General features: G+C 34.2%; 1 protein-coding gene across 3 annotated transcripts in view; it reads right to left on the bottom strand.

Moving 5' to 3' along the window:
* LOC150090354 (dnaJ homolog subfamily B member 6-like) overlaps nt 1-14713 on the bottom strand; it is a 230062-nt gene that overhangs the window by 21053 nt on the left and 194296 nt on the right. For all 3 annotated transcript variants that reach the window (XM_090389830.1, XM_090389829.1, XM_090389828.1), the window contains one exon: nt 2631-2759. In XM_090389830.1, the coding sequence (XP_090245956.1) occupies nt 2631-2692 (62 nt within the window). In that variant the 5' untranslated portion in view covers nt 2693-2759. The remainder of the gene's footprint in view (nt 1-2630; nt 2760-14713) is intronic.

Here is a 14713-nt window from a genome sequence, read left to right on the forward strand (position 1 = left end):
TATTATGAATTTTCCTGCCCAGTCAAACAATGAGCCAGGACTACTAGGAAATAGTTCTTTAGCAATTGCACAATGCTGTTCAGAGAAAATGGCCAAAAACGTTGGCTTCAGGAAACTGGTGCTTGTATCATGACAATGTGTTCCTGTCCACTCAGTACTACTTTTCATTCAAGATTTTTTGCAAACCACCCCATTAATCATATCCACCAGATTTAGCTTCTTGTAATTGGTTTCTCAAGCTTAAAATCCAGTTAAAAGACCACAGATTTGAAACAACTGAGGAAATTATTCAGAACACACAGGAACAACTTCAAAAACCTATTAGGAATGCTTTCGGAAGTGTTGGAATCTGTGTGTACAGTCAAGGAAACCACTCTGAAGGAGATCCACCTGAATAGCTGATAAGCTTCATTTCCCAAATATTAGTTCAGTACTTTTAACTTTTTTTGTAAATACTGTTTTAAATCTCAAAATCTACTCAGCAAAATTATTCTTGTGAGGATGAAAATCCTTAAAAGAATAATTTATTTACATGATCCTTACTCTCCATTCCACCCTAAACTCATCCTTAAAAAAAAAAAAAAAAAAACACACCTTGGTTTTCCAATAAATGTTAAGGTTAAAGGTGGCTTTAAAAAAAAAAAAATTGAATAGCTAAAGCTGCTCAAGATAAGAAAATAGCATTTCAACAGTTGTCTTTCAAAATTTCCAGCTATACATTGTTTAGCTTCTTGCCTACACCAACAGGTGTAACAGTATTAAAAAGTAGGCAGTGCTTTTTTAGTATATATAGATTTCATCTGTGAAGAAACACCACTCCAATTAATGCCAGCATCTGTTGTTTGTAGCATTCTAGTATCAACAGATGCACTTGAATGAGATTCAGAATCTGCATCACTTGAATAGAATTCTATTTCAGTATCAGATGACATATTATAAAGAGCTGATTCAATGTCATCAGCTTCAATATACTGTCCATCCCTGTTCCTTTTCAGCTCCGATGTCCCAGGCTGTGGATCCATTATAACAAACTTTTAGGGTAAAATTTTCCTATAAAATATTTTTATAGGAAAACACATTTTACACAATTTTATCAGTAGATAAACACTAAGGATGTTTTGCTTTTACAAACTAAAATATTAAAATTCAGCAAGCATAATCAAAAATTTTTTACCCTTCTTGTGGAAAATGATAAACTAGATAGAATAACTTGAACATAAGCAAAGAATACATGAAACTGTATGTATGTATACAGCTTTTATAGCACCAGTTAGACAGTGCAATTGGCATTAAGCAAAATCCCAGCCAAACTGCAATAGCCTGTGGTTTAATCAGCATGCTGATATTGGTCAGTTCATTTTACATGCCCTTCCTTTTACAGTGGTCATTTACTGACCACAATCAAATGGATGCTTTATGGCAACGATTGCATTAAACAAAAAAAAAAATTTTTTTAATGAAAAGTAAAACTAGTTGTGCTATTCAAAGACTTGTTTATATCGCTGGTTATTCAAATTAGCTCTATAAGCTTACATATTTGTTATTCAAGTCTAACATAAAAAAGTTAAATATTTAATTCATTAGACAAATGGTATGGAGAAGTCAAGTTCTATGCTAATATTTTAACATGAAAAATGACGTTGAAAATTAGTTGTTTAGCGCAAATATTTTATCATTTTGCTTTAGACGTTAATTTAGGGTATCAGGATCTGTGTCGATTAAAGTATGAAAACAAAACCAGACTTGTCTAAATGGTAAAAAAAAAAATATCATATGGGAAGTTATATGGGATGGGTTGCTAGCAGAGCTACTGCAATGAAGCCCCATGATGAACACCAAACATGATTTTCAAAAGTTGCATAGTCCATTGTTCTGGACTATGGAAATAAATCCTATTGAGCAACACTGTGTTACACCTCAGATCAGAGTATAGTATGTTAGGTCAGTGTGGGAACTGTTTCTCATAGATCAGAATCTGATTGCTGGTTATAGTACCAAAATTATCAATGCCAATTCTTACACTGGCACCTTAGACAATTCCATCGCACCTATGTTGTGGTTTCATGAAAGTGAATTCAATATTCCAGCACAATAATGCTCCCTCCTCCAACAACTAGTGCAGAATTTAGACTAGAATCTGATCAAATACCTCTGAGATGAACTAGTACACTGGATCAGGGAACAGCCAATAGGCCTTTACCCCTTGCTCCCCTTCTACAGCTGAACTGGTGACTGCAAAAATGGAGGGGAAAAAAAAAAATTCCTGATGCCTGCCAAAAGAAACTGGTTAAAAGTGTTCCCACAATTGACTGATGCTGTCACTGGGGCCCAAAGGCCTACACTTTATTAAATATGCTAATTAAAATTGTTTTTTCCAAATACGGTGGCATCCAAATACAGTTAGTAAGGTATCACATACCTGAACATAAATAATTTACAAGAATCACTATGTTCATTCTCATCACTACTTCCGAAATAAAGCATCAATTAGTAAATTATTTTTACATGCTTCTGTACTTTCAATTTGTAAATTGTTTTAATATCCATAAAATATGCAAATATATAACTACATCTTTTATGGAAAATTTCACTATTAAGAATTGGAGAATAAAGAAAATCAAATTACTTACGCTTTCTTTATATCAGCTGCACTAGCATTTTTAGGGACTTCCAATATCCTATAGTAATCCATTGCTGCAATATTATATTATATTTTCTCCAAAGCTTTTAACAACTTGTCAAATTTAGGTATCACAATTCTATAAAAAACAAACAAAAAACCCATTTAGTTTATGATCTGTTACTCAACTTTCCTTCTTTCTCCCCTCTTTTTTTTCCAGTCACACTGATACAACAGCTGCCATAAGAATTTTGTTAAGATGACAGCAAAACATCAATAAACTAGACAAGTTAGTACGTCAATCATGATGATAAACAAAAATGATCAAACAAGTTTTAAGTTGGAAATGAAGATATACACAAAATTGAAAGACATAGCATTTAGTGTAACAACTGCTATTATCAGTTGCAAAAGAAAAATGAATACTCAAAGTAGTCTCTTGGAATGGCTTTGAAGATGTCTAAGACACATAGCATATACCAACCTGAATGACTGAAGGGGAAGTTAGTTGCCTGGCTGTTCCACAGAAAATATGCTGTTCACACCATATGAGATTGATGCAATAATTACAACCAGTTATACTTCATAACTGGGTTGAGGTTGATTCACAATATGAGATACAATTAAAACGATGCCAATTATCGACTTGAACAATTCACTATGAACAAAACATGGTGCAAAAGCAATGACCATTCAATAGTGAATCTTAAGTGTAGTCCCATTGCTTCATGCAAAATAATTGCATTATATTTAACCCCAGTAGCTGACATCTGGTGAGTATGGGCTTGGCACATTCAGGGTCCTGAGCTGGATATCATCATTCTTCTCTTCCTCGGCAATTCTTCCTCAGGGTAACTCCAAAATCTTTTTTGGCTAGTGCAGCATAAGCCTCAGGCTTCCTTGCACTATATGGTTAGTAATAATAATAATAATAGTGTAAAGGCAATCCATCAAACATGGGAACATAGCAGTACTGGGTTATTAAACATCTAAAAATACTCGTCTTCCAGAAACCACTGTTTTTGTTATGCAAGGACACGTCTGTATACTATTTATTTCAGATTTCACCTAGTTGTTATTTTATGAGAAGGTAATAAAATATCTAAAATTAAAGTATGGAAATAAAATTAACAATATAACTGAAGATTGTTTCATAAATAGTTTCAATTCTATTTGATTTTTAATGTCACATATAGAGATATAAGAAAATACATCCTCTGTATAATACATGAGGTCTATCCCATTGATACTATTAATTTTGTTGCCTCTGGGGGCTAGCACTTGGTTCTGCTACCAAGTATCTTAACATTTCCTTATACATAGTGGAAAAAATGAACAAGTTCAGAAATGAGAGCATCATAAATGACTTTTGGAAATTATTGGCAATAACTGTTTTGTTATAGCTTCCTGAAGTAGCATGTTTGCTGATGCAATTAGACATGTCAATAATTAACTAAAGAAATTAAAAAGTTTAAATTTATTCACATGATTAACTTTTTATTCTAATATGCAAAATTATATATATATATTATTCTTTAGTAATATGATAATTTATGTTGTATTTAACTTTTAATATACTTTTATAGTGGTTTTCCTTAAATTATTTCTAGATTTTTCTGTTGTCCCAGTAGCTGTTTTAGCAATGCCCGGGTACGAACAGAGTACATATTATTATTTTATCTTTCTATTGTGGTTTATTGTGTTTATTTTCTTAATTACGGGTGTTTTCTACTCATAGGTATTATGGTTAATACATTACTGGTCTTTAAGCTAGCCTAAACTCGGTTATCTTAAATGCCCAGGGCCTATTCATTTATTATTTTTCAACTTGTTACGTATTGCTAAAGAAATTGTCATTAATTATAGATGAAAAACTGTAGCAATACTACTTTATGACAAAATATTAAACATTTATTGTATTACATCTTTATACATATTTGTATTACATCACATGGTCGTCAATCCCCTACTTCATCGGGGGCTTTGAGCGGATTGACGGTCCATTCGATGTAATGCATTACTTACTTACCCGTTTCTGTTTGTATCTATCACAGCTTTGCTATTTTATCCGATACTGAATTCTAAGTTTCTTTTAAATTCCCATTTTTGTCCCTTTCCCATTGCTATTAGTTAAATAGGTATTATTTATTATAAATTTATTATGAACCGAATTAATATCCCATAATTTCTACAGCAACTGTGATAGAATACACAAAGCCCAACGGGTGAGTTTTTTAAAAAATTACAATAACTTTACTTACTTGATGTGTTTCGGTGGAGGTCGTCGAGTCGAAAAAGGAATGTTTCGCACCCTTAACTTGTTTTATAGATGGCTATTTTTATGGCTTTGTCGCTTTAGCGTTTCCCTGTGTTCCGATGGTGTTTTGGCGGAAGTCCCCGAACTTCAGGCCAAGGTCTATTATGGTGGTTTTGTGGCAGGTTAAATGAATTTATTTAGTTGTGTATTTACAATATTTTTACATTTATTTTATGTCTCACCTCGGACAGTGCCGGTACCCGCTTTTCCAAGGCGTAACAGCACTTGTTTGTCCAGAGGCAAAACTATATACATATATACAGCCTCTTACTATGGGAGAGGGGGGGGGTTAATTTTGGCAATAGGTTGTAGTGCAGTCAGGCGACGAGCCTCGCCTGAGTGCAATAAACCTAGTAAATAAGGGGATACTCTTCTGAGTAATTACTATTATATTTTTAGTTGGCTTTTGATAAAAGTATATGGGTCTACATTGGGATGGTGTTTTCTAATATTTGCGTATATGGCAGTTCTTACGTGATATCTACTGTATTGTTTGGGAATTTTGTTTCTATCCAGCGTTATAATGAGTTTTTTAATGGCTATATTTCCACTATTTATATTGTTGCATATTTGTAATAGTCTGTTTGTCTGATTTCTTATGGTATTACCATGTATATGCTTTGCTATGTTACTTTCCCAGTGTGTGAGTTTTATTGTTTCGAAATTAAAATGATCTCTTTTATCATGGTGATGTGTATATATTTTGTCTGGGTGGATGGTAATTTCGCTGTCTTAAAAGCTGTCTACTTAGACAGCGAAATTACCATCCACCCAGACAAAATATATACACATCACCATGATAAAAGAGATCATTTTAATTTCGAAACAATAAAACTCACACACTGGGAAAGTAACATAGCAAAGCATATACATGGTAATACCATAAGAAATCAGACAAACAGACTATTACAAATATGCAACAATATAAATAGTGGAAATATAGCCATTAAAAAACTCATTATAACGCTGGATAGAAACAAAATTCCCAAACAATACAGTAGATATCACGTAAGAACTGCCATATACGCAAATATTAGAAAACACCATCCCAATGTAGACCCATATACTTTTATCAAAAGCCAACTAAAAATATAATAGTAATTACTCAGAAGAGTATCCCCTTATTTACTAGGTTTATTGCACTCAGGCGAGGCTCGTCGCCTGACTGCACTACAACCTATTGCCAAAATTAACCCCCCCCCTCTCCCATAGTAAGAGGCTGTATATATGTATATAGTTTTGCCTCTGGACAAACAAGTGCTGTTACGCCTTGGAAAAGCGGGTACCGGCACTGTCCGAGGTGAGACATAAAATAAATGTAAAAATATTGTAAATACACAACTAAATAAATTCATTTAACCTGCCACAAAACCACCATAATAGACCTTGGCCTGAAGTTCGGGGACTTCCGCCAAAACACCATCGGAACACAGGGAAACGCTAAAGCGACAAAGCCATAAAAATAGCCATCTATAAAACAAGTTAAGGGTGCGAAACATTCCTTTTTCGACTCGACGACCTCCACCGAAACACATCAAGTAAGTAAAGTTATTGTAATTTTTTAAAAAACTCACCCGTTGGGCTTTGTGTATTCTATCACAGTTGCTGTAGAAATTATGGGATATTAATTCGGTTCATAATAAATTTATAATAAATAATACCTATTTAACTAATAGCAATGGGAAAGGGACAAAAATGGGAATTTAAAAGAAACTTAGAATTCAGTATCGGATAAAATAGCAAAGCTGTGATAGATACAAACAGAAACGGGTAAGTAAGTAATGCATTACATCGAATGGACCGTCAATCCGCTCAAAGCCCCCGATGAAGTAGGGGATTGATGACCATGTGATGTAATACAAATATGTATAAAGATGTAATACAATAAATGTATAAAAATGTTTAATATTTTATCATTTTGTCATAAAGTAGTATTGCTACAGTTTTTCATCTATAATTAATATGACAATTTCTTTAGCAATACGTAACAAGTTGAAAAATAATAAATGAATAGGCCCTGGGCATTTAAGATAACCGAGTTTAGGCTAGCTTAAAGACCAGTAATGTATTAACCATAATACCTATGAGTAGAAAACACCCGTAATTAAGAAAATAAACACAATAAACCACAATAGAAAGATAAAATATATATATATATATATATACACACACACATATATATATATATATATATATATACAGCCACTCCCCGACTTATGTAAGGGCTGCGTTCCACGGAACTCTATGTAAGTCGGAATTTCCCTAAATGCTCATGCAGCACTCGCAAATTTGATTGAAACAAAAAATGTTTGATGAACATGTAAATTACAAAAAGAGAAAGGAGACAGGCATAACGTCAGCAAGTTTCACCTTTCGAGCATCGTTGCCAGAATTAACTCTCCAGCTGATAAGCACGCCGCTGCGGAAGTTGAAGGCTGTGGAGATTTAGAAGGGGTTTTTTCCAACACATCACAAAATTTCTCTGCATCTGCAGAATCAGCACTGGTGATTTCACTGCATACTTTAATGTTTTGGAAACCAGCATGATGCTTGAACCTATTAAATCACCTGTTGCTTGCCACGAACTTTGCTTGGGGTTCGCCATACATACTTACCCTTAATATCTTTATAAATACTTCTTGCTTTTGCTTGAATGACCATTGGAGTCAGGGGCACTTGCTTCTAAATCTGATTTTCTATCCATCTTCGATATAGCACCTGAATGCTGTTTTGTGATTACTGTTGATCTTAAATGCGTTGATCCTTTAACAAGTTCTTTTATACGCACACTGTCCCTTAAAATAGTATTCACTGTTGAAGCAGCAAGACTTAATTCCGTGCAATAGATGACAAACTTTGTCCTGCTTTGTACTTCTTAATTAATCATCTTCATTTCTAAAACAATTTTGTTTCGTTTCCTAGCACCGCCAGCACTTGCACTTTCCGTTGGTTGCTTTCCCTTCATCATTCTAATAAGTAAATAGGAATGAAGAGAAGATTCTGAAAATTTGTTTTTTATATGATTGCAGATTTCAGTGAAGGGGAAACATATTTCACCATAATGTAAAAACCCACACAAATCCAGTTACCAGGATTATTGCAAATGCAATAAGATAGTTTACTATCCGTTTATAATAGATTGCACTAACAAAAAAGCCCAATAAACTGGTAAGTGCAAATTGTTTTTATTGTTTCATGGTAGTGCCTTCCAGAAATGTGTTTTAGAAAAATATCACAAGGGCATTCAAAAATTGATTCTTATAAAGGAAATAGCAATGAAAGTGTAGTGCAATTTCCATTATAAAAATGACCTTTTAGAGAGATAAATAGCTTAGTTATATAGCAAAAATTAACTTCTGAGGTCTTGGAGCGAATTACAAAAAAAAAAAAAAAAAAAAAACATAACGTGTTATTGGACTCGCATTAATATTTCCACGATACATTTATTCCCACAGGATGCAAAATATGCTTCCACAATTTTTTTTAAGTTTGCACCTGCTGGCAAAAATTTGTTTGCACTTTCCGTTGGTTATGTTTTTTACGTTTTTTGTTAGCCCGTAAGTAGAATATTACTTAAGCCAGGGAGTGGCTATATATAGATAATAAATTACAGGGGTCATTCTATGTCCACATATAAATCTCCACAAAAGTTCTCAAACATTTTTATTAGGCATGAAATATATTCAGGAAGGAGCATGTGGGCATAAAACTATAAAAACATGAAACTCATCATTATAAAAAGCAAGAAAACCCAAACTGCTCTTTTTTGGCAAATGAACCGCAATCAGCCATAAGCATATCCGCAGATGCCACTTGTAGCATCTGCAGACATGCTTATGGCCAGGAGGCAACTTATCCAAGTTGCCTCCTGGGCTCTTGCCCATATGCAACTCATTCTCAATAACAATATAAAATAGAAACTATCATTTGGCCTCGAGTTAGGGACAGCATCTCCACCCCACCACAAGGAGGTAGGTTGCCCTATCTAGGAAACCTGTACCTGGTGCATAAAAATGCCTTTTACATATTTGACAAACCTGCTGAAGACTACATCATCAAGACAGAGTTCCACCAATGTGAATTGTGACAGAGCGAGCATTCCTCCCTCCAGCCTCACTTAGAGGTGAGAGTAATATGGGCAGTCAAGCATGTGACGGCCGTTCTCCGGCTCTCCAGAAGAGCATAGGTCTTAGGTCAGAAGTCACAGCTGAAACACAACCTCAACTTCAAGCCATGTCTGGTCAGGACACAGCAGAGGGCCAAGCAAAACCGTAGCCAAGGCCTTCGCTGGCTCATGGCAAGAACAATGTATGAAAGCATACAAATTATGCACTTTCTCAAAATTAGTCCATTGATTCTGCCAAATGACTCCAATTCATAATTAACCCTCCTCTGCTCAGATTAAGTTCAAGGCAGCACTCACCGGCCCAACTGAATGCAGAGACTGAAAGCTTGAGTAATGCCAAGAGTAAGCCTTGGTACAGAGAGATAAGGATCTGCCGGACATGAGTTTAACTCTCCCTCCCCAAACTCCAGCCACATATTTGGACAAAGATGTTGTCATAAAGAAAGTGAAGGGCTCTCTCCCTTGAGTTAACAAATAAGGTGTAATCAAAATTAACAACTTCATCTAAATCATATCACCATAATTTATCAGTTCTGCTGTCTTTACAGTCACCGAGAAAGTGGTATAGAAAGTACCCCAAAAGTCAGAATAATTTGCAATTTAATTTCTTAAAGGCAGATTACATTATACAGTTTTAAGTGCTCATTATTTCACCAATTTCCATAAATGCTGCTAAAAGAATATTTAAAATATATTCATACATCATGCTGGTTTCATATCTCATGCTTAGTGCAGACAACGTCCACAAACTGTCAATGGTAAACTTCAACAAAGGAGGGACAGGAATTTTATATGTGCAAAGAGGCATAAAAACATGCATAAGTTATTAGCAGAAATTGAAGTGAATAAAGTGATTATTATAGAGAAGAAAAATTCAACAATCCCGATACTCTAACACCCCAAGATAAGAATGCCCAACATACATGTAAATATATTCCATTTGCACCTTCACCTCTATTACAAGAGGACAATATTTATATACTTTAACCATCCTTATTTTGTTAAAAAAAATAATATTAATAAAAAAGTAAATGCATATTTCAGATGAGACTAAGATTTCTCAGTAGCAATATATTAATGAATCAGCCAATCTGTTATAAAATTAGCAACTATAATTCCATTTAAATGTCACTTCAATTTCTGATAATAAATGGACAAGATCTCCATAATTTTCAGATGTTAATAGCTCTCCTCTAAACACAAAATAGCCTTAAACTGAAATCAAACAGGATGATTTCAGTTTAAGGCTATTTTGTGTAAGGCTTTTTAGATTTGAACATAATACAAGAGAGGCAACTCCTTGTGAGGACACTATGCCTACAATAACTCCTAAGAACTAAAACAGGATTTAAAATTTTTCACTTTGAGAGCCTGTTTCTGTAAAGGTAAAGTCCTTCAGAATGAAATAAAATATATTTACGAAACCACCAGAAACAATTGGCATCATTGCAACATCAAACAGGACCATCAAAAATACAGAAGAAAAAACCATGCATGTACCCTGTACGCATGAAAGATGCTTTATATGAAAACGTCTTTGATGAAGAAGCATTTTAAAATCGAACAGATGGAGTGGAAGTTATAAACAATGCAATGCCCGCTACTTACTCTACCAAATCAACATTAGCATCATACTTCAGTTCAAAATATTTAGAATGAACAATGTAATCTTTTATGCACATACCCACTATTTAGTCTACCGAATCAACGTTTGAAAGAGGTTAGAAAAATCCAAGCCAATAGCCTAATTACCCATTTGATTGCAGCCATTTGCTGAATAGTATGATTGCAAAAATACAAGTATTTGTATTGTTGCAATTACATTTTTGTTACATTCCACTGTTAGGTGCCACTATAGATGTTTTCACATCAATAATTTTCTGAGCAGTGAAAGGGACTGAATGCAACACTGCTATAGCCTTTGTGTTCAACGATGCTGAAGTCAAATACAGAGTGTTGTCGAGAGTACTGAGTAAGCCAACCTAACAAAATAAAGATGGAGGTAGCAATTAGAAAGCAAAACGATATAGAGATTGCATTAAAAACAGAAAATCAAGCATTGGATTTAGCATGCCTTCAACCAGCAATGCTGCTGCTGTTCCATCTAATAATAATGTACCTGAAGTGAGTATTAATTATGTACAATGGAACATTTTTCCAATTGCAGAGCAGATGAGTTTAAATGATCAAGCTCCTTTTCCTTATACTGACTACTATTTACATAAGAATGTGCATTGAGAGTTTGAAAGGATATTTATGAAAAATGATTTTTGTTCGGTACGCTACATTTAATAAATAAATTTTCTGTTTATATTTTGTATTAGTGAGGACGACGCAAGCAACATTGACTTCATGCAGAAGGCAACGCCAGTGAACGAAGATGCTGTAACTTGTGCAATATACTTCAAGAAGATTGTGGATGTAATTATGAATATGGCAGTTGAAATGTTATAGCCCGTTTGGTCAATTTCATGTAGTCAACTTTTTAAAGTGCATAGAATTTAGATTGCAGTAGTCCACATTTCTCTGTGACTAAATAACACACCCAAAGATCCTTTGGGCAAGAACAAAGAAGACCATCACAATGATTGTTGTTTGGTAATTCGTTCCACAGCCTCAGAAGTTGAAATTTTCGCTGTATAACTAAGCTATATCTCTGTAAAATGTCATTTTTAAGGTGACAAGTGTGACCTTAAGCCACATAAAAGGTCGTGGGCACGATTTGTAAATTGTATTAGTTACCAATTCAAATTATTAAAATGCACTACACTTTCATAGTTATCATATGTTCCGTTATGAGAATAAATTTTAAACACTTTTGTGATATTTTTCTAAAGCACATTTCTGGAGGTCACGACCATAAAACAATAAAAACAATTTGCACATTCCAGTTTATTGGGCTTTTCTGTTACTGCAAGCAATTATAAATGGGTAGTAAATTCACTCTTCTTGCATTTGCAAAAATACCGATAGCTGGAACTGTGTTATTTTTACGTTATTATGGTGAAATGTGTTTCCCCTTTACTGAAATCTTCAATCATATAAAAAACAAATAAATTTTCAGAATCTTCTCATTCTTTTTTTTTTAAGCTTCATAAACTTGTTACTCCACGCGAATCGTGTTAGTTGCAACTTGTGTGTACCGTTAAAAATAGTTATGCATGCAATCATGAAATTTATAATTAAGATTTTCTTGGAAACCAAAGTCTCTTGAAACATTTCTGAAGAAGACCTTGTGCAACAAACCAATGAGTGATCAACAAGTGTGCATTTAGTCTGTGATGATGAATAAACATTCTTTAACCAAACTAATTAGCTAACTAATTTCACTTTAGAGAAAGTAACCCCTATTTTTTAACCTTAGGTCTATGTGAAAAATTGCCGCTTTACAAGTTTTCGTTTTACGAGCGCACGCGAGGAATGAATTAACTCGTAAAGTCGAGAACTACCTGTATTAATTCAATTAAATATTAATTTCATGAACAACACTGGCAAGATTAAGTTATATTTAAGTAAGTAAAATTAAGATTAAAAATTTAGGTAATTTAAAGCCAGAAATTAATAATTTAAGTAAAGAAAATTAATAGGTGAACTGACTTACCTTTAATTTTGCAGACAATGGAGAAACAGAGGAGAAAACATGAATGCACAATTTGACTATTAGTAATAAAAAGACTAAATCCTACAGGTGAAATGCTTTCATTTCAAATAATTTGACCAAGGTGACCTTGTTCAACATGCTGCCCAAACATTATATTAATATGCTGAATAATGTTCATTAAAAACTATATACTCAATGTAAAAACTTAACAATAAATTAGAAATACACATTACAGTCGATTCCAAAAGTAGTATTTTTTGGCTGATGCTGTATAAGTTTGGTTTCTTGTATCATATGCCTCTACTAATGAAAATTAAACTGAAAATTCTCAGATATAATTGGAATATATGTCCCAGTTGAAGGAAAATAGGAAGGAACAAAACACTTATGCAGAACTGCAGGGTGTTTTGGAAAATTTCAGGTAAAAATGAATGTACAATCTTTGCAGGTGATTTTAATGCTAGAGTAGGAAATCAACCAATTGCAGGATGCATTGGATCAGAGGGAGAACCTATTATAAATAATAATGGACAATCAGACTTTTGCAGATTCAATAAACTTAAGGTTACTAATACATTCTTCAGGCATAAAAATATTCACAAATACACATGGGAGGAAGGGGAAGCAAATCGATAATTGATCATATTCTTATTAAGAGCACAATGAATAAATACATTAGATTCCAGAGTATACAAGAGAAATGAAATTGACAGTGTTCATCACTTACTACAAAGTAAATTTGAAATCCCTCAACAAAAGGATTATAAAAAATAAAAAAAAAAAAACGAAAAGAAAGATTATGACAAACTTTTTAAAAACACACTTGCTGGAACAAGAAAGTATCAGATATCTGTACGAAAAAAGATTAGTTAAGAAAATTAAACCTAGTGCATATGATATAGAAAATTATAGGCAAAATATAAAATGAGCAATATTGACAGCAGCAGAGGAAAGCATTCAATATAAATCTTTAAAGAAAAAGAATTGGCTGAGGAGCTGGAATGAAGAAATTCAAAATATCATAGAAAAGAAAAATACAAGCATATAAAACAAAGCAGAATTATGGATGACTACATAAATTAAAAAAAACTTAAGAGCAGAAGTTTCGAAAACTATTGCAAACCATAAAAAGACAACATTGGGATAACATTAGCATTAGCATAGGCATTTGATGCAAGAAAGCAAGCTTATGCAGCATCAGCCAAAAAAAAAAAAGTAACATAAATAAATAAAAATAACCACTTCCACTTCACCCCTCTGTTCGTTCGAAATACCTGTCCAGCTGAGCCTTAAACTTATTTAGGCTGTCAACCTCCACCACAAGGGATGGAAGTCTGTTCCACCAACCAACCACCCGCAGGCTAAAGGCAAATTTCCGCACGTCTATCCTACATCTGTCTTTCCTCAATTTGAATTTATGCCCTCTCAGGTGATTTTTCTGAGCTAGAGGAAGAATCCCATCAGCATTGAGCATGCTTAAACCATTCAAGGCTTTATACACCTCTATCAGATCACCTTGCTGGTGCCTAGTCTCCAGACACTGTAATTTGCAAAACTTAAGCCTTTCTTCGTAAGAGCACCCCTTTGTTCCATTCACTAATCTTGTTGCCCTTCTCTGTACTCGTTCCAGCAGCTCTACATCCTTCTTGAAATGAGGCCTCCAGACCTGTATACAGTACTCTAGGTGTGGCCTGACCATCGCCTTATACAATGGAATAATCACCTCCTTATCCCTGCTGGAAAAATTCCTGTATATCATTGACAATACTCCATGAGCTACTCTTGCAGCCCATCTGCACTGCTCAGAGAACTTCATATCTGCCTGCACAACCACCCCCAAATCCCTTACATTCTCTACCACTGTCAGTGTAGTACCACAGAGTTGATACGTTGCTCTGGGGTTGCTGTTTCCCATGTGTAGTACTTTACATTTGTCAATGTTAAACTTCATTTGCCACCTCTCAGCCCATCTGCTCAACCTTTCCAGATCCTGTTGCAGCAGCATAGTGTCGGTAGTGTCCTTGACAACCCTGCCAACCTTTGTATCAT

Source organism: Mastigoproctus giganteus, chromosome 2 (genome assembly GCF_048544385.1).
Source record: "Mastigoproctus giganteus isolate SK-2022 chromosome 2, ASM4854438v1, whole genome shotgun sequence".
Lineage (NCBI taxonomy): Eukaryota > Metazoa > Arthropoda > Arachnida > Uropygi > Thelyphonidae > Mastigoproctus > Mastigoproctus giganteus.